Source organism: Telopea speciosissima, chromosome 7 (genome assembly GCF_018873765.1).
Source record: "Telopea speciosissima isolate NSW1024214 ecotype Mountain lineage chromosome 7, Tspe_v1, whole genome shotgun sequence".
NCBI lineage: Eukaryota > Viridiplantae > Streptophyta > Magnoliopsida > Proteales > Proteaceae > Telopea > Telopea speciosissima.
The window spans coordinates 59,839,587-59,867,431 of NC_057922.1; the positions used below are offsets into that span (position 1 = coordinate 59,839,587).

At 38.9% G+C, this 27,845-nt stretch overlaps 1 protein-coding gene across 4 annotated transcripts; it reads left to right on the forward strand.

Moving 5' to 3' along the window:
• Nucleotides 1-27,706, forward strand: LOC122668849 (clathrin interactor EPSIN 1-like). Of its 4 annotated transcripts, none has more exons than XM_043865401.1 (12): nucleotides 1-134; nucleotides 344-392; nucleotides 504-555; nucleotides 5,924-6,003; nucleotides 6,129-6,207; nucleotides 6,354-6,437; nucleotides 6,558-6,703; nucleotides 6,812-7,078; nucleotides 7,783-7,958; nucleotides 8,987-9,165; nucleotides 19,265-19,664; nucleotides 27,266-27,706. In XM_043865401.1, exons 2-12 carry the CDS (start codon nucleotides 352-354, stop codon nucleotides 27,472-27,474), a joined length of 1,713 nt encoding a protein of 570 aa, XP_043721336.1. In that variant the 5' UTR covers nucleotides 1-134; nucleotides 344-351; the 3' UTR covers nucleotides 27,475-27,706. The 4 variants fall into 4 exon arrangements, with proteins under 4 accessions (XP_043721336.1, XP_043721340.1, XP_043721339.1 ...); XM_043865405.1 differs by having other exon boundaries at nucleotides 19,292-19,664; XM_043865404.1 differs by having other exon boundaries at nucleotides 9,002-9,165.
• The last annotated feature ends 139 nt before the right edge of the window (nucleotides 27,707-27,845 follow it).

Genomic DNA, 27,845 nt, shown 5'->3' on the forward strand with positions numbered 1-27,845 from the left:
CAACTGGCGTGAACACTATCCAGTCTCCATTCTTCTGCCGGACAAGATTGAAAAGCCGTCCCTTTTACGTTTGCATTTTGCAGTTCTCGGATCTGAACTCTGAAGTTGTTTGCTTTTCACGAATCCACACCAAAGTACTATTTTCTTCTTCCCTTGTGTGTTTGTTAATATTTAATTCCTAAATTATTGATGGAATTCAACATGATTTCTCCGCAGAATATTGGAATCCACCTTTACTCCCCCTCCAAAAAAGGATATTTATATTGGAATCGTCAGATCTAAGTAGATCCTCTATTGCGGACTGAGTTTAATTGCACCTTTTCTTTATCGTCTCACCTTGCAGATTCTAAGATGGATTTCATGAAGGTTCTCGATCAAACAGTCCGAGAAATGTGAGCTGTTACATATTTCGATCAAAGTTGATCTATGCATTTCTGAATTTAACATAAAAATGTTGATTTTGTTTTGTTTTTTTTTTTTTTTTGGGATCCAATTTTCTGCAGAAAGAGGGAGGTGAACATTAAAGTCCTCAAGGTTCCTGAGATGGAACAGAAGGTAAGCTGCCGAATCAAAATGCACAAGCTGCACCATGTTTCTACAGTTTTCAGCATCTCTTCAGAAAGTAGATATTGATATGCATCTTGAACTGTAGAAATGAGATTGTCATTTACGTTCATTGTGTGATTATGGTAGGCCTTATTGAGATTTTAAGTTAATTACCTAATGGGTTTGTTCTTAGTTAAAGATCCAAACTTGGTAGGCATGTTTGTGGGAGGATTTCTTTTTTCCTTCTTTTTTTTTTTGTTTGTAATTTTGATCTTCAGAGATTGATGCAGTCAATAGCTGTTGTCTGATCCAGTGTATTACAATGCTAGGTTTGTCCTTCATTGGATATGCACACTTCTTAGCTGAACAAGACTTTTCTCTGATGCCGAAGCATTAGGCATATTATCTGGCGAACGAATCGTATAAATAATTAAAAATTTCATTGAGATTTATTGCAGATGGGTGATTCAAATGACACCAAGTGTCTCTACACTCCATCATCAGTGTCAGCCATGACCATTTTTATAGTGCATTGGTGCTCATGGGTGTAGAACAGTTCCAGTAGTTAACTTACTAGTACTGCATTTTTTCATTAAATATTTAAACGGATCTGATAGGTATCTGTATAACAGCACAAAGAAAAGCAAGGCGAGGAGGCTGAACATCAAAGAGAAATGTGCTGATGCAGATATTTACAAGTCAACGAAGCCAATAAGATACAGTTGAGTCTTTAATTTCAGATGGTGAAGTGAATGTTAACTGCACACATCAATAATGGATTTAAATCTCAAAGTGATTTCTTGTGAGGAAGAAGACAGAACTTGTAATATGAATAAGGGGAAAGGTGAGAATGTGGGAAGATTATCAGTGTGGGGAAGGAAAATTATGTGAAGGCAGTATGGACATTGAAAACTAGTGGGCGAGCCTTGGCTCAACGGTTAAGTTGTGCTATTGCAACCTGTTGGTTGTGGGTTCAAAACTTGGAAACAGCCTCTCCTGCGAAGCAGGGGGTAAGGCTGTGTATATTTGTCCCTCCTAGACCCTGCAGTAGCAGGAGCCTCATGCACTGAGTCGCTCTTTTAGTATGGACATTGAAAACTGATGGATTATTTTCTTCCATATCCCTGATCTTTCTCATATGACTATAATTAGAATTTTCCTTATAAGATAAGATGTTATAGAACTGTCCTGGTTTCCCCTGGGTGCAATTCTATAGATTGGGAGAATGCTCGTGAGAAGCTTATGACCGGTGGCCAATGATGGTTCCTCACTTCCCCCTTCCTCATGTTTTCCTCGTGTGTAAGGAAGATGGGAGAGTGCTCAGACCATCTATTCCTTTTCCACTCTTTTTCTTAACTGATTTGGTCACAGTTTCTGATATTGTCCCTTATCGATTGGGGGACTACCGAAGTTGTCATGAACTAGTATGATAGTATCATCTTGGCAGTCAGCCCTTTTCTGCAAGAAGTGCGAGTTTTAGTGTGGAAGAACATTGATGGCAGTATTTTGGTGATATGGGAGCAGTCTAGTGCTTGGTTATTCCAGGACATATTTAGCAAGGTTTATTCAGTTATTCATGGAAACACTACAATGTCACTTATTTGGTGACTGTTATGGGTAGGTTTAGGGACATCAATCTTTGGTACCCCCTCTGGGATTGGGTCCTTCGTTCAATGCCAAATCCTCAACTGCTACTATTGTGGGGAGTCCCCCCCTCTTCATGGTTGTTTTTTGTTGGTAAGCTGAATGTTGATGTGCACACCCTTCGCAACTTTAGGCCATCCCATATTGGTTGTCTGTTGTGCTTGGCTTTTTCAATCCGTTGGATGATGGTGGTTCGACAAGGGTACGGATACTTGCATCATCTTTTAGATTGGTCTATGTTCATATGGAAGGGTTTCAAGACAATTTTGTACGAGGGTGATTCAAGAAGTTCAGTTGGATGTGTAAGCCAGACAGTGAACCTTGGAGATTCAACCATCGCATGATGTGATGTCATATCTGGATTTAGCGTTCTCTTCGAGGCCAAGCTCAGCTAATGAGTTAGCTAGCAAGGAGCTGTCCAGCATAAGTTAATTTTTATGGGCAAAGGTTTTTCTCAAATTTTATGGCAGGGTTATTTGAGTTTATTTTGTATTATTTATCCTCATCTTGTCCTTCAATAAAGTTTGTTGCTTATCAGAAAAAGGGGTGAACTTTATCGTAGGCTCTATATACTTGTCTATAAAAGGAGCCACCTTGTTAGTCTCTACTTTCCATCAAGTAGAGGGAAGGTGACTTGGAACTCAACTTTTCGAAAAATTTGGTGATAGATAAATGAGGAGTGTAGCCTGCTTTTTCAGATCTTGGATAGTGCTCCATGTCAAGAAGTTGGAGGTGACCCTAGTGAAATCATTTAACCAATCCCTAATTTATGGATTTTAATCTCTCCTCCATAATCTACGGGAAATCTGGTCGAGCTTTTGTGGAGGATTTATGGGGATCATAACCCTTGATAAGTAGCTTTCCTTATGATTCTTTTAAGTAATGGGTCTCATCTTGCCAACTGGTTTGTACCATGAGGTAACGAGGAAGAGGGGATGTCTATCCTTTTTTTTTTTCTCCATTAGTTTCAGATGGCCGGAAATAATTTTTTGTATTTCGTCATTTATTGGCATTATGTGCCTTTTCGGGAGAAAGGGAGCATTTGATGCAGATTCATTATCGAAATGGGCTTATTTCTTTAGAAATAAGTATAGGGTTGGGATCCTTCTCCTATCTAGAACTACATTAAGTGGTATCAGAGCCCATGGCTGACCCCATGGCTGCAATGCTCAAGATGTTTCAGAAGCTTGTTGCTGAACAAAGGGCTGCAACTGAAGCCTAGAAGGTTACAGTTGATGCCATCATGGCTAGGTTGCAACGATTGGAAGAACAAAGAGTCAATCCTGACAATACAACAACTTACCCATGGATGAAGACAGGTACCAGCTCAATTCGGTGGTACAAAGGCTACCTGACAGAGATGGGAATCCCAAATATGAATACTGAGGTCACAAAGATGGACCCAGAGATCACAAGGATTACAGAGAAGACAGAGAAAGGTATAGAGATCACAAGGAAGCCAGATATAGAGAATATAAAATTTTATTGTCAAAGGAAGTTGAAGGTAAAGCTAAAGTAACAGTGAATTATGATGAAAAGAAAGAGACCACTCCTATAGCTTCAAAGATGGAAAGTAGAAGATCCTATTGAAGTAGTCTATGTCGAAGAAACCAATGTAGGAAAGACTGCAACAGTGGAAGATGAAGATGTCACGCCCCCATTCCGATATGGAATATAATAGTAATAAAAGGGGTGACTGGGATGACACACGTCAGCCCAATACACTACCAGGATCACAGATACAGTGTCCCAAACCACAGTCCTAAACTAACATAAATGTCACATTCATATCAGAGTGTAGAAGAAGGTAAAATAATTACATTTCCAAGAGTAAGCATCAATGCGGAAGCGTTAAATCCATAGTTACATCATGTTCAACCTCTATGTGATACAGTAGTTTACACTGACCATGACATAACTATACAAAATAATAGTATAACATGAAAATGTTTATACAAAGGCTTATAAGCCCCAAAATGAATAAAAAAGGGGACCAAGTCCCAAGTAATCACTGTGCTCCATAAGAGCAATCATCACACGGACATCCATCTCTGTGCTCTCGATCTCATACTCCGGATCCTTGGATCTAATAACATCATATCCCGAGGGCTCAACCTCGAGACCCGCAAGATAGCCAATACCTGTAACATCACCTAAAAAGATTGTGTACACGGGGGTTAGCTCCACTGAGCCAGTGAGGGGATGGGGATGCACAAACACACAAAGCGCAAATAGTCCATAATGAATGATGTTATTAATTCATTTTCCACCTACCACACAACACTAGGTCAATAGGTATATGCTACTGTCAAGTGCACCTACGTGGCGCATCGGGCAGTGCACTACACTTGAGAGAGTTGATTCCATCACTCTTCTTGTGTGGTGCATCGTTTGATGCGCCACGTAGGTGCACTTGACAGTGCACTGCACTTGAGAGGATAAAATTCGATTCAGCCCTCCAAATATCACTGCCGATGGGAAGAAGGTTGCTGAGTTTAAGGCTTTCAATGATTGTAGCAGGGAATTAGGAACAAGTGCAGTCGTAGGTGTGTATATGGTCTTCCTTGCCTCTGATCAGCAACAGAAGCTCCAGCAGTGGCTTGGAATGACTTCTGATCCTTCTCGGATGTAGCAGCAGAAAATAAATCTGAGTCACAAGTAACAGCAGGGGTGTGGCTTGATTGAGGTGAAGAAGATAATGAAGAAGAAGATAGAAAAAAGGAGATAAAGGGGGATTGGGGTTTCGGCTCTCTCAGCCAGGCTCTCACCAGCCCTTTATCCTCACACTAGGATAGAACATCTTTGCCAAAGCAAATCAAATCAACTTCATTAATCATGGGGTTGGCTTCTAAAAGCCTTACGTATAAATAGGCAGCAATATCTTGCTCCTTAAGTTCCGAAAATTAGAAACTTAAATTGACAATGTTTTAAAATTAGAAACTATGATAGAAACTAGGATTCATAAAATTATAAACTAATTAAATAAAGATTTCTAAATCTTCTAGAAGCCTTCAAAGTCTCCCAGCCGATTCTTGCTCCTCATGGGCCCCACCTCTTAAATTACTTAAGTGACTTAAGTGTTGCTGCCGGCTCTTTTTGCTTGTGGTCCCCACCTTTTTAAAACAATTCCATCGGCCCAGCTGAGAACTTAAAATAACTTTAGAAGAATTGACAAAACTGCGTCCATGCATAAGCAAAACTGAACCTTCTAATAAAGCTTTCATGTAATCAGGTCTTAGGCTCCGCAGGATCTCCTAGTAATATTCCCACCAAGGCAAATATGGGGCTGCGACACTGTTCACGTGAACAGTAACATGAACAGTATTTTGGTTATTTCTTCTTCATGTTTTGACGTACATCAATATCTCTCCATTGGGCATAGGGTACGGGTAATGAGAATAGAGACGTGTTCTGCTTTGTCACCTTTGCAAGCTGACATACTTGGCATCTCTGTATAACATGCTCTACATCCTTTTGCCGTTGAAGCCACAATTGTGTCTGTCAACTTGTCAGAAGAGATTTTTGTCTTTCCCGAAGCGTCCTCCGAGCATAGTTCGAAAACTCACCTCATTTCGGTGTCTCGACCAGTTCGAGACAATTGAAACCTCGAAATTTTGGCGAAACTGTATTTTTTTCTGAGTTTTGCTTGGCCATTTCATGTATAATGCATAATTTATCATAATTGTCTTGGTTTTGTGCATTGAGTCAGCCTCTTTTTCATTACACATCACAGGTTCTGGATGCAACCGACAGTGAACCCTGGGGTCCCCATGGAACCGCTTTGGCAGAGATAGCACAGGCCACCAAGAAATTGTATAACTCTAACTTGAGTATTTCTTTGAGTACCATTCTGTGCTTATTTTAATGTACTTTTGACTGATGTATTTTTCTGGAATGGACGATTTGTTTGTACGCATGATTGCTATGCCACCATGCAGCACTGAGTGCCAGATGATTATGAATGTACTCTGGACAAGATTGACTGAAACTGGTCGAAACTGGCGTCATGTCTATAAGGTAGTACTATTTCTATTATGTCGCGTGTTTTTTAACTTCAATGATCAGATTCCTCATGTTTTAGTTTCTCTATCCATTTTTCTTACCTACCTTGACCTGTTTATTCTTATATTGCTTATGTCCATGAAAACTTCTTCCTTTGTCAGGCATTGACTGTTATAGAATACTTGGTGGCACATGGATCTGAGCGGGTACTGGATGACATAACAGAACATACTTTTCAAATCTCAGTATGGATCTTCTCTGCTACTGGAGTTTTTGTGTAACTTTATTTTGTACCAAATTAATGATATGCTGTTGATGAGGTCCTGTTAAAATCTGTTTCTCTGATTTGCTTTATATTGGTAAAGTCACTCTCAGGTTTTGAATATGTTGAGCCTAATGGAAAAGATATGGGAATCAATGTCAGAAAGAAGGTTGAAAACATGTTGGCCCTTTTGAATAACAAGGATAAAATACAAGAAGTTAGAGAAAAAGCTGCTGCAAATCGTGACAAGTGAGTTCATGCTTCACATTTTGCGATTATTTGTTTTACTTTAACTTCCTTGTACTCTTTTGTCCTATTCAGTATCCATAAATTAACTACGTTGTTGCATCTATTCAGGTATGTTGGACTTTCATCATCTGGGGTAACATATAAGTCAGGTTCAGCCTCATATGGTAGCTATGGTAGCAGCAGCATCCAGTATAATGACCGATATGGAGGTATAGGTGGCACAAAAGACAGTGACATGTTCAAGGGTAGTTACAAAGATGGGGACCGTGTTGAAGATGAAGAGTTCCACAAAGATAGCCATGATACAGTTCGTAGAGGGATTGCTAGTGAGGATGAAGTGAACAATGTAAAGAATGGGTCTGCACGTTATGGCAGGTTAATATAGTCTTGTTCCATGTCAACAATCATGGCCGCTTGGTTTTCCTGCACTTTTACTCATTTAGTTAAAGTGGTTTATAAACCATTTGTTCACTGCATTTCTCTACTTATTTCTTGTGCTATTTTTGATAACTTCATGTTTGATTACTCTGAACAACCCTATTTTTAATAAGTTTCTTGTGCTTTTGTTTTTGGGTTCTGAACTACCCTTTTTTGGGTTGTGGTAGAATTTGATTACTCTTCATGTTTCTGTTGATGTTGGGACTTTAGCTACCAAAGACCAAGAAAGGGTAGTTCAGAACATTAAAAAAAAAAAAAAAAAAGTGTCACGAAAATTGGGAGACAGGTTTCAATGTCACAGTTGTGTACTCTTTGGTTTATCCTGCAGCCGGTGTGCACGTTATATTTATCCCTCATATTAAGACCTGCTGCGTGCAATTCCCTTGTACACATCAAAGACACAATAATCTTCCTCTTTGAGATGATTTGGTATTCTAATTACTGGTTTGTTTATTAAAGTAAATGAGATAAGTAATAAGTTACCGAAAGTTTGTCTCACGCCTATGTATAGCTCTGGAAAATGGGTTTCCAGCAGTTATCAGTTTTCTGTAATCAAATTTTGTGCCTCTATGAGTTCTCTGTTTGTGTGATTAGTTGCTGCACAACTGCTAATGGCTAATTCCAGACGTGTTGATTTGCAGCAGGAATCGAGATACTCTGTCATCCAGTACTTCTAGTGCATCATCAAAATTAAATCATTTTGATGATAAGTACAGTTCTCCCCCATTCCAAAGCTCAAGTTTAACTCCAAATAATCTTGATGATGATTTTGAAGATGATTTTGATCCCCGAGGAACTTCCACCCAGACCACCTCTGGTAAGCATTTGGAAGTGATGTGTAATAATTGACTCGTTCTACATGAGCATACGGGGATAGACTGCTTAATGTGCATTCTTGTCATTATTTTGTATCTGTTGTGTTCACATCAGCATTCTGATATTAGCTTTGGCATGAACCCATTTTAAGGGGTTTCTCTAAGAAAGTAACCATGCTTCAGGATGCTTGTTCAGACATATCTTTGTTATTGATGTCTCAATTGAAATGTGTAAGAAGCAGATAGAGAACCCTTGAAAGATTGTAAAGAACGATTGTCATCATCTTGATACCATTGCTTAGTTCAGAATTGTTTTCTGTGTTTGTAATTATTTGCCTCTTCATTGACTATTGCTTTTGGAAAAGTGAGGGCTTTATCGTGGTTGATGCTAGAGGCTAAAAGAGGAATAAGAAGGCTTAAAAGACAATTTTGCAGACATTAATTAGTTATCATCAAAAGGATCAGGCAATGAGTTGTCTAGAGCTGAATAAGGTGTAAATTCATCCAGCCATCATTTGTAACTAGGCAATCTTTTCCCTTGTTGACCTTTGTATTTTCTTTGTTATTTTGAAGGAAAAAACAAGTAAAGGATGGGACGGATATAAGTTTTTGATAATATTTTTATCAATTAATTTTTCTGTAACTATTGGATGCTTGGGCAATGGTAAGGTTGCTCCATTGCGATCTAGTGGTCACGGGTTCAAGTTGGGAAACAGCCTCTTTGTGAAGCAGGGGTAAGGCTGCATACATTATGATCCTCCCCAGACCCTGCAGTGGCGGGAGCATCGTGCACTGGGTACGCCCTTTATTGGATGCTTGGGCACTTTGGGTTTGCAACTGAACTCTATGGCCTTTATGATGGTGCAATGCCCCCCTTCTTGGTTGCAGTTACATCATGCATCAAAATGTGGATGCTTACATGTTCTTTTTTGTCTATTAACTTAACTAGTGTCAACACTATTGTTGTCACATATCAGGAAGGTCAAATTAAGTACTTAAATTTGTGAGATGTTGTCCTTTCATGTGACAGGGTCAGCTACTGCAAGTGTGACGGATTTGTTTGTTGACCTCATGGATGCACCAACATCTGTTCCAACACAGACAACTTCAGAGGATACCAATGCTACAGCAGAGGTTGATCTGTTTGCAGATGCTACTTTTGTATCGGCCTCACCTAATGCAACCGTAGAGGTGGGATCTCAGTCTCAGGTAAGATTTTTCTTCCTGTCATGTCTTTAGAAAAGAAAGAATGCAATGCCATTGACATTCCTCATTGTACAAGAAAATAATACATTTTCAAGTTATGTTGCTTTTAATGTTCAATATCTTCAACAGTTGGGAGTTTGAGCTACAGGCAAAAATTAATGGATCTGCTGGTAGTGTTTGTAAAACACTAAAAATTATACACTATCATCATAGTTTTGTGTTGTAAAAGATTCAACACACCAGAATGAGGCCGGAGCCTGCTGGTTCTATGCTTGCTTTTTCCTGTAGTTTTCTTTGCAGGAGTGTGCACATCTACTCTTCCATTTTCCCTTCACTACCCCAGGTGTGGGGAAGGTGCGCAGATAGGATATCATCTTCCTTCCTGTCTGTTAAGAGTAGGTGGCAAGCTGGCATAGAAGTGAGTTGCCAGCAAGGTGTTAAGACCATAGTTATCAAGGCGGGAAAGCGGCCATGGCGTTTTAGAGGGGCAAAATTCAAGGCGACACCGCCATGGAGGCAAGGCGCCCAAGGCGACCAAGGAGCCTGGACTTGATAACTATGGTTAAGACGTATTGGAGATATGCTAATAGACGATAAATGCACTTCGACACGTGGATATGCATATGATACACACAAAACAAGTGTCTTAAGCATTGTGCACCATAAATAAGAAATAAATAATGATTTCCATGTCAGGTTATCTTTGTCTTCACGGCACATTCAATTCTTCATTTTCAAGTGCAATATCAAACCTACTAATAGGTAATATGTAACAATTATGCAAGAAGATTTAGAAAAAGAAAATCTCTTTGTGTATTGGGATACTAGCTTAAAATAATCCGAAATGAACCAAACAGAGCAAGCAATATGTAAGTATAAACACACCACTAAGTATTAAGTAACATATATTAAGTATATACTTATTAACCTTATTACTACTCTACTATTATGTATTAACAGATTAAACCAACATGAAGTAGTGTGAAACTAAACTATTAATAGTAAGTATACATTATAGATCACAAATTGTCCAAATTGTCCAAATCTAGGTCAATTTTCCAGTTTAGATGTGATACTTGGCAAAAACAAGCAAGAAAAATAAAGATTCAAGCAAAAAAATAAAAAAAATAAAAAAAATAAAAAAAATAAAAAAAATAAAAAAAATAAAAAAAAAAAATAAAAAAAAAAAATAAATAAATATATATATATATTTTTTTTAACGTACTTCAACCCATATCTTTTATGCTCGAACTCCCCTTTAATGAGCTTTAATGCAAATTTTTGCTTGTTTAATCATTCTTCTTATGTGTTTTTTAGTGTAGTTGGGATCCACATAGGTTTTGGCAAAAAATCAAAGTAAGAAGAAGTTTTATTCCAAAAAGTGGGATTTGTATGTTTTGGCAGCCTGTATATCGAGTGTATTGGTCTGTATTGGTTCTGTACATATGACATGGTCACTCTCAATAGCTATCAGCCATATCGGTTTGTATCATATCAAATCTTGATACCATGGTTGCCAGAAAGTTTACATGACTTAGCTCGCTTCTATGCCATTTGTCATCATGAACTTTTTATAGTGTAGACAAGACCAAGTTTATAAACTCAAGGAATGTTGTTGACATCCTGTTCTCCAACACGTACTGGTGTGTGTTGAACTTGGATTTGGCTTGTCTATGGCTTTCCAGTTTTGCAGATACTTGAGCTCTGCAAATCTAAGAAACCTGGGATTTGGATGCTGACTCCGAATCAAAGGATTTGATACACCTGTTGTATACCAAGTACCTTAATGTACGCTGGTCTTCTTCTTCTTCGAAACCCTTTCATCTCTTTAGTAAAACTGTTGTCATCGATTTTGAAACCTCTTCATCCAGGCTAAGCCAAGGGCTTGCCATTGATATGGTGCGGCAGGGGACATGGCACATTGGGACACCATCCCTCCTTGCTCACCTTCCACACTCCCCCCCCCCCCTCCTCCAAAAAAGAGAGCTTTTTGAATTAAACACCCCTATATATACTGTTGTAATATGGGATATAAGGGTAGAATTGTCCTAGGTGTTTTATGTTGTGTTGCCCTAGGGGCATTTCTGTCCTTGTACTCTCATTGCATTTATTATAAATAGACATGTGATTGTGTCTCATTGACACAAGTCACAATTCCCAAAGTTATCATGGTATCAGAGCTGAGAGAATCTACCTAGGGTTTCTCACCTCTACCGCCATCTCTCTTTCTCTCCTCCTTTCTTTCCCTACCACTGCCACCACCTACCGCCGCCTCTCGTCGCCACCACCTACTGCTGCTGCCGTCTCCCTTGCGACCCCCTCTCTCTCGGTTTCCCTTCTAGCGTCATCGAGAGGCAGCATAGTTGTCAAGGCGTCCAGGCGCCTTGCTCTCGCCTTGGTCGCCTAGGCGACGCCTTTTCGCCTTGTTGGTGTCACCTTGTTTTTCAACCCCCTCGGCCGCCTTGATTTGCCTAGGCGTCGTAACAACTAGAAGAAGCAGGGAGTCGCATCTCCCTTATTCCGCCACCCATCGGTGGTGTTGGTTTCATCATCGAGGGCCTTTTTTGTCCCTCCTTTTTGATTCCAGCCTCTCTCCATGATCTAAATAGGCTGTGATCTCTTCTTTGAAGACCTTTTTATTCTCAGATCTATTGATGATCTGACTTTTCCCTATTTTTCTTTGATCTGTAGTTGAGTTTTTTTCCGCACCTTGTCACGATGGGAGACTCTACTTCTTCTGCTACATCTACTTTGGAGATGCCAGTCCATGGTTGTCACGATGGCTTTCCCACTTTCCTAGCTTGTGCCGTTTGACTGGATGGCATCAACTATGTGATGTGGTCCAGATCTTGCTATCTCAACATCGATTCTCGCGGACTTGTGGGTTATTTCACTGGTGCAAAAGAGAAGCCCCTCACTGCAGATCCTGAACAAAACAAATGGAGTTCTTCCAACTCCCTTGTGATGTCTTATTTGCTCTCCAGCATGACGCCACAACTTGCTCGTGGTTATTTGTTGTTTGACGCTGTCGCAAAAAATTGGAAAGCCGCTCACGAGACTTACTCTCAGGTTAGGAATGATGCCCAGGTCTATGAGTTGCGAAAGAAACTTCAGTAGACCAAGAAGAAAGCATAGTTGTCAAGGCGGCCAAGCGACCAAAGGCGCTGGAGGGGTGTCTAAGCGCTTAGGCGACAAGGCGACCGTCCAGGCGTTGCCTAGCAGACCAAGGCGCCCCCAAGTGTTATTTTTTTTATTTCCTCCTTTGCTAACATTATTTAGTATGCTACAGTATATACCTTATACCAAAAATCAGCATCAAGCCTCCTCAAGTCATAAAAAATCAATATTAAGCCAGATTAAGTCACATTAAGTCATCAAAAATCAATATTAAGCCACATCAAGTCATCAAAAATCAACATAGAACTAGAAGACAACAGAATTGAAGAAGCAAGCTATTGGAAGTTTGAAACAATCAAACGTACATTTGGTTTATACTAGTCTTACATTTGGTTTGTATTGTTCTTAGAAAATATGATCTTATCTATAAGTAATTAAATTGTTCTTGATTTAGAGAAATGTTCTTGTTCTCTAAGAGTTTGACTAGTTAGATGATTTTATTTTTAAATGAGACTTTTAGTATTAGGTAGAGCACAAAACCAGCTTTCCAATAAATCCAAAATTGCTTAAATCTGATTTATATTGAAGAAGTTATGTTCCGGCCAAACCTTATTTGATATGCGTGAATGCTGTCAAAATCGATCTGAATGAATTTTTTTTTTTTTAGATATCAAAACTAATGAATATTTTACCGCACTTTTGGTTTTTAGCAATGTTTTACCGTATTATGATTTATAGAATTTTTAGATTTGAGAAAAACCTCAACATTAGAAAGTTGAAAATTTTACCTATTGTCGAAAATCCAGTTTTTGTTCTTGAACTAGGGGTTGACTTTTTATCCTCTTAGAATTTGATTTTTTAACTATTTTTATTGGATTCAAATAGGGGGTGTTTGCTTATTTATGAATAATATCTTAAGTAAATGAAATATCAAGAGTTAAATATTTGGCAAAAATAAGGGTCAATACCGGGTTCGATACCAAAAAAAACAGTACAAGGCGCCTTGTAATAAGGCGGAGGTTGCCTAGGCCCCAACAAGACCGCTTGGGCCGAGGCGACGCCTTGACAACTATGGAAGAAAGAACTCAGCCTGTCCCATTACTACTATGAGTTGCAAAGTCTGTGGCAAGAGTTAGATTTCTATGACACTTTCTAAGCATCTACACCTGAAGATGTGATCAAGTTCCAGAAATGGGAGGATAAATTCAAGGTGTACGATTTTCTTGCTGGGCTGAATGTATAGTACGATCAACTCTGTGCCTAGGTTTTTAGCAAAGATCCCTTTCCCCCCTTGGAGCAGGTATATTCACAATTCCAACTGGAGGATAGTCAATGCAATCAAGGTTTGAAGTATCGGTATTGGGTATCGTATCGGGTGGGTGATTTTAAGAGACGTATCGTATCGTATCGTATCGTTTTGGAGATACGTATTGAACAATACAAATACGCATAGAAATGGTCAAGATACACATGGAAATATACTTTTGGAACAAAAAACAATATAAATAAGCAATATATAATAAGTGTCATGCATAAAACCTAAAATGGTGAATAATGTATAACCAAACAAGTGCATTAAATTGAAAATAAAAGATGAAGTTTCTCACATGTTGTAATTGTCTATAGCCCTGAAGAGTATTGGATGATGCAAAAGGAGGATGATGTAGCATTCCTTGATTCGTTTTTTAGTTTGAAAGTGTGAAAAACCAAGATTAAATGCAAGATTTTAGACTCTTGGTTGAGAGTTTTCCTTCATTTTTCGTTAGATTAGGAATTGTATCGAGTCTGTGAGTGAATATGGCGTTTTTATGGAATGTATCGATAGTATCGGTATGTATCGTGCCGTATCGGCTGATACGTATCGATATATATTGATACGTATTAAACCACCCACTGAACCCTTTACTGGACATATCGACGATACGTATCGGCCGTATCGTATCGTATCGGCCTGTATTGGTCGATACATTTCGATACACTTTGAGACAGTTTATTTAAAAAAAAAAGAGACGTATCGGTATTTATTGTATCAGTATCGACCGATACCGATACGTATCGGTCGATACTTTAAACCATGAATGCAATGCCATGATACCCCCTTCTTCCCAGGAGAGATCGGCTCTTGTATCTGGTTCTCCTGCATCACCTAAAGGTAAACCTTCTCGCCCCAGTGATCGTTTTGATAAAGGACCTATTAAATGTGATTACTATGGGAATGAGAGGTACACCAAGGATTTTTGTTGGAAGCTTAATGGGCGCCTTACCACTGCTGGTACTAAGGGCCGTGGTCGTGCGAGACCAGCTGCCCACATTACTGAAACCGTGGTACCCGATACACCTATTGATACCGTTCCTCCTCCCATTGGTCCTCCCGCCAATGCTCTAGATGAATTGACTAAGCTGTTGCATCATTTGGTTACAAAGTTGGACTCCAATGCCAGTTCTGCTTCTGCTTCTACTTCTACTTTGGCTTCTTCCGACACAACCGGTATTTCTTTTGCTGGTTTATGTCATTCTACCATTTCCAATTGTTGGATCCTTGATTCTGGTGCCTCCAACCATATGACTGGTAAGGCAAATCTTTTCTCTACATATTCCCCTTGTTCTGGTAAGGATAAAGTTTACATTGCTGATGGTTCTCTTTCATCCATCTCTGGGAAGGGAACCATCACTTGTTCTCCTACCATGTCTTTACACTCCATTTTACATGTTCCGAATTTTGCTACAAACCTTCTCTCCATTAGTCGTCCCACATTTGATCTTAATTGCAAATGAACTTTTTTTTCCTCCCATTTTTTGTTTCAGGATCTGGTGATGAGAGAAACGATTGGATCTAGTAAAGCTGATGGAGGACTTTATTTTCTTGATGTTGCTTCTTCTCTTTGACATGCTCATCCCACTGTTGCTGAGTCGTCTGATTCTCTTGAATTATTGCTTTGGCATTGCCGTTTAGGCCACCCTCCTATGGGCACTTTAGTTAAAACTTTTCCACAATTATTTTCTGGTTGTAAACTGAAGGATATTTTTTGTGATGCTTGTGTTTTAGCCAGCAAACTTGTTCTTCATATTCTCCTTTAAATTCTAGAAGCACTTTGCCTTTTATGTTAATTCATTCTGATGTGTGGGGCCCTGCCCGTTGCTCTTCTCTTTTTGGGTATAAATGGCTTGTTTCTTTTATTGATTGCTACACCCGTTGCACTTGGATTTATTTGATGCATCATAAAAATGAGGGTTTTTCCTTCTTTAAAAATTTTCATTCTTTTGTTCAAACCTAGTATGATGCTCAAATAAAAACTCTCCGTAGTGATAATAGGAGAGAATATTTTGATGCAGCATTTCAGGCATATCTTGCATCCCGTGGTATTTTACATCAAATCAGTTGTGTTGACACTCCTACTCAGAATGGGGTGGAGGAACGTAAGAATCGTCACCTCTTGGAGGTTGCCTGTGCCCTTCTCTTTGAAATGAATGTCCCTTCCCATTTTTGGGGTGAAGTTGTTATGACTGCTGCCTATTTAATTAACCGCATGCCTACCCGTGTCCTTGATTTTAAATCTCCCATTCAGGTTCTTCAAGGCTCCACAACCTTTATTATTCCGCACAAAATTTTTTGTTGTATGTGTTATGTTCGAAATCACCAACACCCCAGTAAATTAGAACCGCGGGGCTTCAAGTGTATTTTTGTGGGTTACTTCCTACCCAAAAGGGCTACTGCTGCTACTATCCCCCTTCTCGTAGGATCTTTGTCACTGTGGATGTTATCTTTAATGAAGCTGTCCCTTTTTATGATATGGCATCTCGTCAAGGGTGTGAGCTGGTTAGCGTCGATTTGCCTGATATGCCTGTATCATCTCTTCCCATGTCTTTGGTTAAGGGGGAATCTTTGGTTCAAGGGGAGTCTTCCATTCCAAAGGAAACTCAACCTACTATTATTCCACCTCCTGTTATTCAAAACTACACTCGCCAACGCTCTCGTTGTGGGTTGCAACTTGACACCACTACAGTTGCTCCAGATCCAACAGCTCCTCCTGCACCAGATCCATCACCTCCAGGTAACATTTCTGATCCATCACTGCTTCCCATTATTTCAGATCCTTCTTTGGACTTATTTATTGCACATCGCAAAGGGGTTAGAACTTGTACGCAACACCCTATTTCTCAGGTTGTGTCGTATGAGTCTCTTTGCCCTGTATATCGTGCATTTGTGACTTCCTTGTCCTCTGTTTCTATTCCTAAGAACTTGCAGGAGGCCCTTCAAAGCCCTAAAATGGAAGAGAACTATAATGGAGGAAATGCATGCCCTTGCAAAAAATGGCACTTGGGATTTAGTACCACTTCCTCCCCAGAAAAAACAGTCAGTTGCAAGTGGGTTTTCACAGTCAAACAAAATTCTGATGGCACAGTGGAAAGATACAAAGCTAGACTGGTTGCTAGGGGGTTTACCCAAACATATGGTCTTGACTATCAGGAAACCTTTGACCCGGTTGCCAAGATGAGCACCATCTAGCTAATATTGTCTTGTTTTGTCAATCTTGGTTGGGAGCTGCTATAGTTGGATGTGAAGAATGCATTTCTTCTTGGGGAGTTTAAAGAAAAGTTTACCCAGACGTTCCTTCGGGATTTGCTACTAGGAAAACTCATGGGAAGGTATGCAAGCTCAAACGTGCCCTCTATGGCTTAAAACAGTCCCCTAGAGCTTGGTTTGGCAGATTCCACAGTGCTATGGTGAAGTTTGGATATACCCAGTGTAATGCTGATCACACCCTCTTCATCAAGAAGTTAGGAACTAAAATTGCCAACCTCATCGTTTATGTGGATGATATAGTTGTCACGGGCAGCGATTTGAAGGAAATTGAAAGCTTGAAACTACTCTTTGGGAAGGAATTTGAGATAAAGAATTTGGGGCCCCTACGATATTTTCTGGGCATTGAGGTTGCCCATTCTATCAACAGTGTATTTCTCTCTCAGCGGAAATATACCCTGGATTTACTATCAGAGACTGGAATGCTAGAGTGCAAGCCAGCCGATACCCCTCTGGAAGCTAATGTTCGTTTCTCCAATAAAACAGGTGTCCCTGTAGACAAGGGGAGATATCAGAGATTGGTTGGGAAGTTGATCTACCTTTCCCATACCAGGACGGATATTGCATTTGCTGTCAACATGGTGAGCCAGTACATGCACGATCCTTATTCCACTCATTGGGATGCTGTACTCCGTATCCTCAGGTATTTAAAGGCTGCTCCAGGCAAGGGAATTTTATTTTCTCCTAATAATCATTTGCGGGTGGAAGCTTATACAGACTCTGATTGGGATAGTTCTCCTGATGACCGTCGGTCTACTTCTGGCTACTGTACTCTTGTTGGAGGTAATTTAGTGACCTGACGAAGTAAGAAACAGACTGTTGTTGCCCGTTCTAGTGCTGAGGCTGAATTTCGTGCCATGTCCCATGGCATATCTGAGTTGATGTGGCTTTAGGCATTGTTGAACGATTTGGCAATTCCTACTTCACTGCCAATGATGTTGTATTGCGAGAACAAATCTGCTATTAGTATTGCCCATAACCCTGTCCAGCCTGATCGCACCAAGCATGTGGAGATAGATCGTCACTTCATCAAAGAGAAACTCGAGCAAGGACTGATCTGTATTCCCTTTGTCAAGTCTGGCGACCAGTTGGCTGATATCTTCACTAAGGGGTTGAACAGTAAAGTTTTTTGTCCTCTAGTATGCAAGTTGGGCATGTGTGATATCCATGCTCCAACTTGAGGGGGATTGTTGTAATATGGGATATAAGGGTAGAATTGTCCTAGGTGTTTTATTTTGTGTTGCCCTAGGGGCATTTCTGTCCTTGGTACTCTCATTGCATTTATTATAAATAGACATGTGATTGTGTCTCATTGACACAAGTTACAATTCCCAAAGTTATCATATACTTACATCAAGGTGATCTGTATTTTGTGCCATGTGGAAGGATGATTTTACTATTGTAACATTCGCTAGATAGGGGAACCCACAGGTCTATATATCTATCTTGTTAAATCTGTTAGTGTGTGAAAATTTTATTTTCTTCTTCATTATTCATATACTTTCTGAGGTTTGTAAAACCCAGTCTCGGTGCTTTGTTATATTAACAATGCAATGTGTTGTTTTTCGGTTTTTCCCTATTGATACAATTTCATTATAGATAGCACAACCATTCTTCTTAAAATGGGATGACCGTTTCTTTCCCAAGTCATATATGTGTTATGTTTAGGTGCACCGAATGCATGCAAGGTTCTAAATTTCGGTTTCGAGGCCGGTTTTGACCCTGGTCAAAACCGAGATTTCCCAGCTTTTGATCGAAACCTGGTTTTTTCTGGGCAAAACTTGACATCTCATGGGCAGGTCAAAACTGGTTGAAACTAGTCGAAACTGGTCAAAATTGGTTGAAACTTGATATTTTTCGGTCGGAACTACCAAAATGTGCGAAATATGGTAGAAATCAGGTCGAAACTGGTCAAAACTTGGTACGAGTCAGTATCAACTCAAGGTTTCGTGTTGGTTTCTGTCGAAACCGAAATGTTGCAGTTTTGATCGAGATTAAGAACTATGCATGCATGTAAACTTCTCTTTATCTGCAATGTGGAGGGTACTGGAATTAAAAAGCACTTTTCTAGAGAACCGTAGGTGCTTATTCAAGTTTTCTATTTAATATCCCCTGTCAATTTATCTAAATTATGTCAGTTCTGTCCATTGACATTTCTTGGATATAAGGTTGAAGGAACTTTTAATTGCTGCTTTTACATGTGAAACCTGTGACTTGCCTTTTGAAAAGTCATTTTTTAATTGTTTGCCAACTGTCATGGCATTCTGTCTGTTGTTTTGACAATCTTGTGTCATTGATTTGCTTTTAGTGGCAGTTATACTGTTTTAAGCTCCATTTCCTTCTTAAGCTGTGAAGTTAATTGATTTTTTCCATCATGAATTTTCCCCTGATCCCCTTGTATAGGTGAATGTTGATCTATTTGCCTCCCAGCCTGCCTTTCCTTCGGCACCTGCTTCAGCAATGGATTTTTTTGCTGCTCCTGATCTGGTCTTTCCAACTGAAAGCAAATATCCAAATGCTGAGCCAAGTCAGCCAATGAACTCAACTACTGTTGATCCCTTTGCTGCAGTGCCATTAAACAGTTTTGATGGATCCGACCTCTTTGGTTCATTCACTTCTCATACTGGTGAAGTGCCTACTGATTCCACGCAAAACCCTACCAGTGATGGCAGTGTTGACGATCTGAACCCAAGGCCTTCAGCAGAATCTAAGCATCCACCAAAGAAGGATACTTTCCAGGTCAAGTCTGGAATTTGGGCAGATTCACTGAGTCGTGGGTTGATTGATCTGAATATTTCTGCTCGTAAGCTCTCATTCCATGATTCTGAAACAATTTTTCCGTTTCATAGAAGATTCTTTTTTTACCTTTTATGTGACTTTTTTATAATACATTTATTGTGCTATCTTGCTTTCATTTGTGGCTAGAATTATTAATTTTTTCAATCTGATTGAGATGCCCTAAAAGAAAGTTGGAAAATATGCTACTAGGGTGTTCAAATCTTAGCACCATCTAAAACATTGAAGGCTGTAGTAACTTTTAGATTTTGTGGTTGGCTGCTTAATTGGGACCTTAGGTGTGGCAATCCTAAAATTTTTAGCTTCCCACTCAAAAGTCTTTATAATGTAAGACTAGAACCAGAATAGGTCTAATCCCAGGCAAGATCAAATAGGAAATCTCCAAAGAACAAGAAAGAGAGCAATGGGGTTCCCAAGAGAACAATGGGATCTCAAAGTTGATTGGAGAAGAATGATGAGATCTCAAAAGATAACCAAAAGAAATAATCCTACCAAATTAAAAAACCTGTTGAAGCAATAATGATCTTGATGTGGTAATCTTCAAGAAATCGATGTAACAATTTGTTGAAAAGAAATCCCATAAGCTTGTAGCACTCTTGAATTCGATTTGATTGAACCAGGGTTTGGAATCAAGAACCGATGGAAGGAGATGGGGAAAGGTGGGGTTGACTATCTCAGCCTGGGCATCTCACCCATCCTATCTCAGGATTTTCACAGGGGCTGTCAAACCAATATTTCATCAATCAAATTCGTGTACCATGCTGGCCTCCCTTACAAACTTGTATAGAAGACTCAAAAATAGACTTAGACACTAAAGGGGAAAGGCCCAACCCTATCCTTAACTAATAAGGTCATCTAAATTGACTAGGAAAGTGAAATAATAAAGGAATAGACTCAAAATAGTACTCTAACTAAACTATTGAAGATTTGAAGTAAATCCCGTTTTCCTACTTTCTACCCATATTTTAGGTTCATTAAAGTGGCCAATTACAAAATAAACCCATGGGATTAAAGTCCTAATACATATATAACCCAATCCAAAGCTTATTTCCAATAAAATTAGCCTTCTAAGTGACTTATCTACATCAATTCTCCCTTGCTTGAAAAATAATTCGAGGATGAATTTTGCAAAATGGAGGAATCAACTTTAGGTGGTGAACATTTGTCTTCAAACCATAATAGTACTCAGGCAGCTGTGGATGTTAGGAATGTAATCTTCAAGGCGTGGAACTTTCTCTTCAAAGAACTTGTTAGGAATGTAATCTTCAAGGCATGGAACTTTCTCTTCAAAGAACTCTTGTGGCATGACGAACTCTATGTGATCAACTATGATATCATCAGTCGTGTCTATTGGGTCGTCCACGAATGAGTCTTCAACCTTATCTGCTTCAAACTCTTCAATGTATGGCCCGTTATTCGAATCATCAAGGGCTAACTCTTCCATGACGACAGAAACTGTATGAACTTCAATATTAACCTCATAGATGTCATTGTTATCATCCAGAGTGTCTTCACACTCTTCTCCTTCAAGGGCAGCATTAATAACCCAATCATCATCAAGCTGTGGTTCACACACCAATATCTCTAGAATAGATTCAATGGTTGTGATCACTGAGTTTGCCTTCTCTTGTTTCTCTTGTTCGCTTCTGTAGTCTTTTGGAGTAGGCTGATGTGGTGCCAGTGAATTAACACGTCGTGATATCGTATCTTGATACATGGTCAGAGGTTGCTTCAGTGACTTCACATCATCAATCATATTCCTAACCATATGGCTCGATTGTTGAATTAAATCTTGATCTCCTGTAGGGTTAGTACTTGGAGAAGCCATAGCTCTGATACCAAATAATGAAAGACTAGAACCAAAATAGGTCTAATCCAGTCAGGATCAAATAGAAAATCTCCAAAGAACAAGAAAGAGAGCAATGGGGTTCCCAAGAGAACAATGAGATCTCAAAATTGAATGGAGAAGAATGATGAGTTCTCAAAAGATAACCAAAAGAAATAATCCCACCAAATTAAAAAACCTGCTGAAGCAGTATTGATCTTGATGTGGTAATTTTCAAGAAATCGATGTAACAATCTGTTGAAAAGAAATCCCAGCAGCTTGTAGCACTCTTGAACTTGATTTGATTGAACTAGGATTTGAAATTAAGAACCGATGGAAGGAGATGGCGAAAGTTGGGGTTGGCTATCTCAGTCTGTGCATCTCACCCATCATATCTCAGGATTTTCAAAGAGGCTGTCAAGCCAATATTTCATTAATCAAATTCATGTACCATGCTGGCCTCCTTACAAACTTATATAGAAGACTCAAAAATAGACTTAGACACTAAAAGGGAAAGGCCTAACTCTATCCTTAACTAATAAGGTAACCTAAATTGACTAGGAAAGTGAAATAATAAAGGAAATAGACTCAAAACAGGGTTCTAACTAAACTGTTGAAGTAAATCCTGTTTTCCTACTTTCTACCCATATTTTAGGCTCATTAAAGTGGCCAATTACAAAATAAACCCATGGGATCAAAGTCCCAATACATATGTAATCCAATCCAAAGCTTATTATGATTTTTTGCAGTGTGATTTGATTTGGCCCCAATTATTAGGTCAAGCTGCTTACTAATATTATTAGGAAATTTAGTTACTGCGAAATTCTAACCATGAAAACAAAGTTTGGATGTTTTCTTAATGGTGTTAGTTTAGACTTAAGCTAATTTTGTAAGCATGCTATTTACTCCAGCTTGACCATCCAAAGGGAAAGAGATGCAGTTATAGACATTGGATTAATTAGGGATTGTTTGTAATTTTTTCTTTTCTTTATTTTATTCATGTTAATAGAGTCGTAGGAAGGTAAAGTCCAATTAGATTTTTGTTTCCTGTTTTAGATTGCAATAGGGTTGGAGTTTGTTTTGGTTGAGTCCAATATAGAGTCGAATTCTGATCTAGACTTCAACAAGTATTATGGTTATATACTCTTGTGTAACCATCATATTATTTAGAGTTTTTTGGAATGAAATTATGAGTTACCTGCTGTTGCATAGTGTGATTACAAGCCGTGGCCCCGTTTTCCTCCTCTGTGATTCTGGATTTCCTCCTTCCCGTAACCCTTCTTCCTCTTCTTCTGTTCCTCACCTCCATCCCTTTTTTCCTATCTTGTTGTTCTGTTACCTCTCTGTTCTGGCACACCGCAGGTTCAGCAAGAGAAACATGAACTTCTTCATTTCTTCTCTAATCAGTTCAACACTCTAGGGTTGGAATCACTACAAGTTAAATTAGAGCTTTCCCTTACTCCATCCTTTTTTGAGAAAACCCTCCTCTGAAACCAATTGGAACCTGCAACTATCGCTGATTCCAAGTTTCAGAAATCTGTAATCCAAGTAACACTTGATTTCTAGAACTGTAGAGGTTTGGATCGATCCAGCAGGCCTAGGCGATAATAAATCTGGAGTGTTAGAGCTGTTTGGGACAGATTCCAAAGGCTTTAGTTCGAGTTCTTCCCTTGTGCTCTACCGTGACTCCTTTGGTTCCAAAGGTTGAAGAAAGCCTTTCTTGTGGGTGTGTTTTAAAGTCCTTGTATTGTACTTTCCAATATATCATTCTCTTCCTGCCTTATCTTCTTTTTTCCTTTAGTTTTATTTTGTTCCAAGTTAATCCCTAATCTTTAATTTTTATTACCCATCTTATCCTTTCTTTAATCTACCTTAGTAACCCTTTAAAATCCCTTTAAATGTCAATTCTGTTAGCTTGCAATAATTACAGAATTGTCACTCAACCATTAGGTTGAAGTGTTCAACATTCTTGTGGGTCCATAGCGATCCATATAGGGCTTCCAACCCCGGGATCGCATGGAAAAAACAGGCCAGCAGAAATCAATAATAATTTCAAGTAACCAACTATAACTTATCCAGATAAAAAATAAAAGAAAAGGAAGCTGCGTCCATTTCTATGATTCGAAAGACTTATTGATAGCTCTCTGTATGCTCAAACAGGTCTCTCTCTCACAACATCTGGCTCTCTACCTAGTGGGATGTCATTCAACAAATTGCCATTCAGCCTTATTTTAGAAATTGGACTGTTAGTGGATTGAAACATTCTCATTTTATCAGTTAGCACATGACATAACTCAACTCAATGAAGCTTTTCCCAACTATTTTGGTTGGCTACATGAATTCTGTTCTGCCATTCACCTCTATTTAAGGTTATGTTAGTTGTTAAACCTAGGCTATTTAAATCTTTCGCACTACTACTTCTAAGTAACCTTTGTAATGTAGTTCTAGATTGGTAGAAGACCAACTAGAAGCCAATAACCAGGATCTGTTCTTGAATGGGTAGTCAAATATGTGAAAATTGTAAAATTAGGGTTAGGGTTTGATGGGACCTAGGGTTAGTTGTTAGGGTTAAGTTAGGAGAGTGTGGTTTATATGGGAGAAAAGAGATGCTGAAAGTTATAGTTAAATCAGTTGACTAACTCTGAAGTTATTGAGGAATCCTAGTAGAAATAGGATTGAGGGGTAAAAAGGTAATTTCAGACGATCACCTTGCATGTGACCTTCTAGAAGGGAAGAAGAATAATTGCAGAATTTCAATTTCAGACTTACTTGGTGTTTGAAATATCTTGAACCTTGCAGAGAATTTCCAGCAACTATATATGTTTCTTCAAGAGATCAGCTAGGGCAGAACTGAAGCTTGTATGGAGATTGATGGAATGGGGTTGGGGAAGGGAAAGGCTATCTCAGCTTGGGCATCTCACCCAACCTATCTCAGGATTTTCACAAAGGCTGAAGCCAATATTTCATTAATCAAATTCGTGTGCCATGCTGGCCTCCCTTACAAACTTATATATAAGACTCAAAAATAGACTTCGACACTTGAAAGGAAAGGCCTGACCGTATCCTTAACTAATAAGGTAACCTAAATTGACTAGGAAAGTGAAATAATAAAGAAAACAAACTCAAAATAGGACTGTAACTAAACTAAGAAATAAATCCTGTTTTCATATTTTCTACCCATATAAATAAACCCATGGGATCAAAAGCCCAACACATATATAACCCAACCCAAAGTCTATTTCCACTAAAATAAGTCCTAAGTGACTTATTTACATCACTTGGATCTTTCAATCTCTCTAATGTGTAACGTACCACTCCAATTAGCACATATTAACCTCGGCAAAATTTAGTGAATGCACCTAAAGTATGCATCAGTTAAACTTGGTTATCAATGATGTCGGATGCTTGTTTATTCAAATAGTTAGTAAATACAATTTAGTTCACATCAAATCTGATATACCTCTTGATCAAGAATGAAGTAGGTGGTCCAAAAAAAGGCCTAGGCTGGCTGGAGGCCCGGTAGATCTTGCCCCAGGCCCTACAAGCTGGACTGAGTCTGAGTTTCTGCTCAGGCTCATCTTGGCCCTGTTCTTGTTTATTTTATTATCTGATATAATTTATGTAGTGGAGGCGGTGTATGTTAGTTATTCTTTATACCTGTCGGGCTGGCATGGACCTGGGATGGGACCTGGCATTAGTGTGATAATATTTAGGGAGCCATGTATTGGTAGCTTTAAAGTCGTATATGCATCTAATTTGTGGACTGATGGAGGGCTGGGCTGTGATTAGGGATGTTAACGGATCGAATTCGGTCGGATAGTGGCATTATCATATTCGTATCCGATTATATTCGGACGGATTCGGATACTATCCTATCGGTTTTCGGACGGATTCAGATAATTTCCGGATAGTGAATTTTTGAAAATAGGTTCTCCTAAATGGATATGAATACGGATCAAATATGATTTTTTGACTATCCGTTGACATATTTACCGTTTTTATAATGAGGGTTAGGGTTGAGACTTGAGAGTTCAGTAACTACCCTTTCTTCTACTCTTCTTAGTCTTTTATTCTCTTATGTTTTTTACTTTTGATTTTTTAATAGATATGTAATTCCATGTATCACATTGCATAAAACAATATATATAAACCAATAGCAAATCTAGAAAAAGAATCACATTATCTTAACTTATAAATTTATAAAAATAAGATAGCAAAATCCAATAAGGTAACTTAAAAGGATAGACAAACACAGAGTTATATTTCATATATTTTATTACCGTTGGACCGCTAAACGAATCGGATAATAATCGGTCGGATACAAATGCGGATCGAATACGGATTTACGAATATCCATTTACATCCCTAGCTGTGATGCAGTTGTCTTAGTCTGGCTGGATCGACATGACCCACTCTGGAGGCCTAAACCAAGGATTGGTCCTAAACCGGTTTTATGGTCTGGCAAGGGCTGGTAGTTTTGGTTAGGATGCAATCTTTTAACTTATTTGAATGGATAGATTACGTAGATTTTTCTTTGGTAGTTTCTTTTCTTAGATATGGTTAGTTTCCTTTATAAGGTGTTTCCATTTTAGTTAGGTTTCTATTTCTATGCAAGAGTTTTTTCTATTTATTCATTGTAATACGTAGAACACAGATTTGAAGAATGAATTAAGTTTGAGTTATGAGTTCCTTCGTGGCTTTGGTATTGTGCGATCCTTCTCTCCTCCTTCTTAATGTGATTCTTCTCTCTCCCCCCACCCACTGCAACTCTGATTCTTCCCAGGTTTCCCCCTTCTCCAGAACGGCCCTCCACCAGACTGGCTATGGGTATAGGGGTTGTCATAGTAGGCCAGAAGAAGCCATACCAACTTATTAATAGCGCATTTGTAGGTCCTTGTTTGGTCCCAATCCAGGAGCAACTGAGGACTTATGAGGGCTAATTATGTCCAGTAGCAGTCGTATGTCACATTTCTTACTTTTTGGAATTCTGAATTACATTGTATGGATAATTTTTGTCCGCATCATAGGCATGGTTTCAGGCAATCATTAGGGCAAGTTCTTATAGGGCTGACTTGCCTGCAGAGCTTTGCCTCGCATATGTATTACATTCTTTTAAAAAAAAAAGGCGTACCCAATGCACGAGGCTCCTGCCACTGTGAGGTTTGGGGAGGGTCATAATGTACACAGCCTTACCCTTGCTTTCGCGGAGGCTGTTTCAAGATTTGAACCCCTGAGCACTTGGTCACAATGGAGCAACCTTACCGTTGCACCAAGGCCCGCCTCTATGTATTACATTCTGTATCTTCCCAATTATACTTAAATTTGAATAAACTCCAACAATGGGAGGCTTATATATTAACTTTATGGGTGTGCAGGAATTGCTTCATCTTCTTTGAATCAATTTTACTCCCAATCTGGGCCATTAATTTCCTAATCCAAACTCATGTGTATTTGTTCTAGAAGAGAGTTTTTTGCTTTAAATTTACAATTGTATACTATTGGTCTTCACTATGTGTTCATCCAGCTATTGATTCTGTTCAATTAAACATTCAATGTTAACACATGGAAGCATGTTGAGAAAATTAAAATTAGTGGATGAGGGGTTAAAGATTGAACAGTGTGGCATTCTGGATGTTGTCTGAAGAATCTTGAATTTGGTTATGATAACATTACTTTGGGTCTACTTGTGCAGTTTTATTAACTTCATCTGTCTGTTTTACCTTAGCATTTTTATTAACTTTGTCTTTCTATTTGACCTTGGCATCTTAATCCAATGTATATAGCCAAAAAAGTATCTCTAGCAGATATTGGAATTGTTGGCACCCTCAGTGATGGGTCAGAGGAGAAGGAAAAGACTCCACCACCTACAGCTTACATGGGCAGAGGCATGGGCATGGGATCAGGTCTTGGTAGATCTTCATCTGGAATTGGTGGAAATGACATGTTTTCGATCCTCAGCCAACAACAGCAGTTTGGTAGCTTCAAAAAATGAGCTCTCATTCTGTCATTACCATTCTTTTATTGTCTGGTAGAAGTTGTCTAAGCCATTGTCATGAAGTGCTTCATATTATTTTTTCTAATATATACAACAATTGTGTTTGGTTTGATAACCGTGGCTTGTCAACTGTAAGAAGGGCAGCAGCCAGCATTGTTATTATATCTTTATTGCACCACATCGTTTAAAGAACTTGTCTTTGAGGTCCTTAAAGAGGATTTTTATTTGAGAGCTGTGTCTGGAAGCAGTAATTTTGTTCACTGGACCATTAAGTACACTTTCTTTTACTTATTCACCTATCATTTTAAAACCTTTCTCTGGTAAACACTCCTCTTGATATCTTAAATATCATTTACTTAATTTTGCCT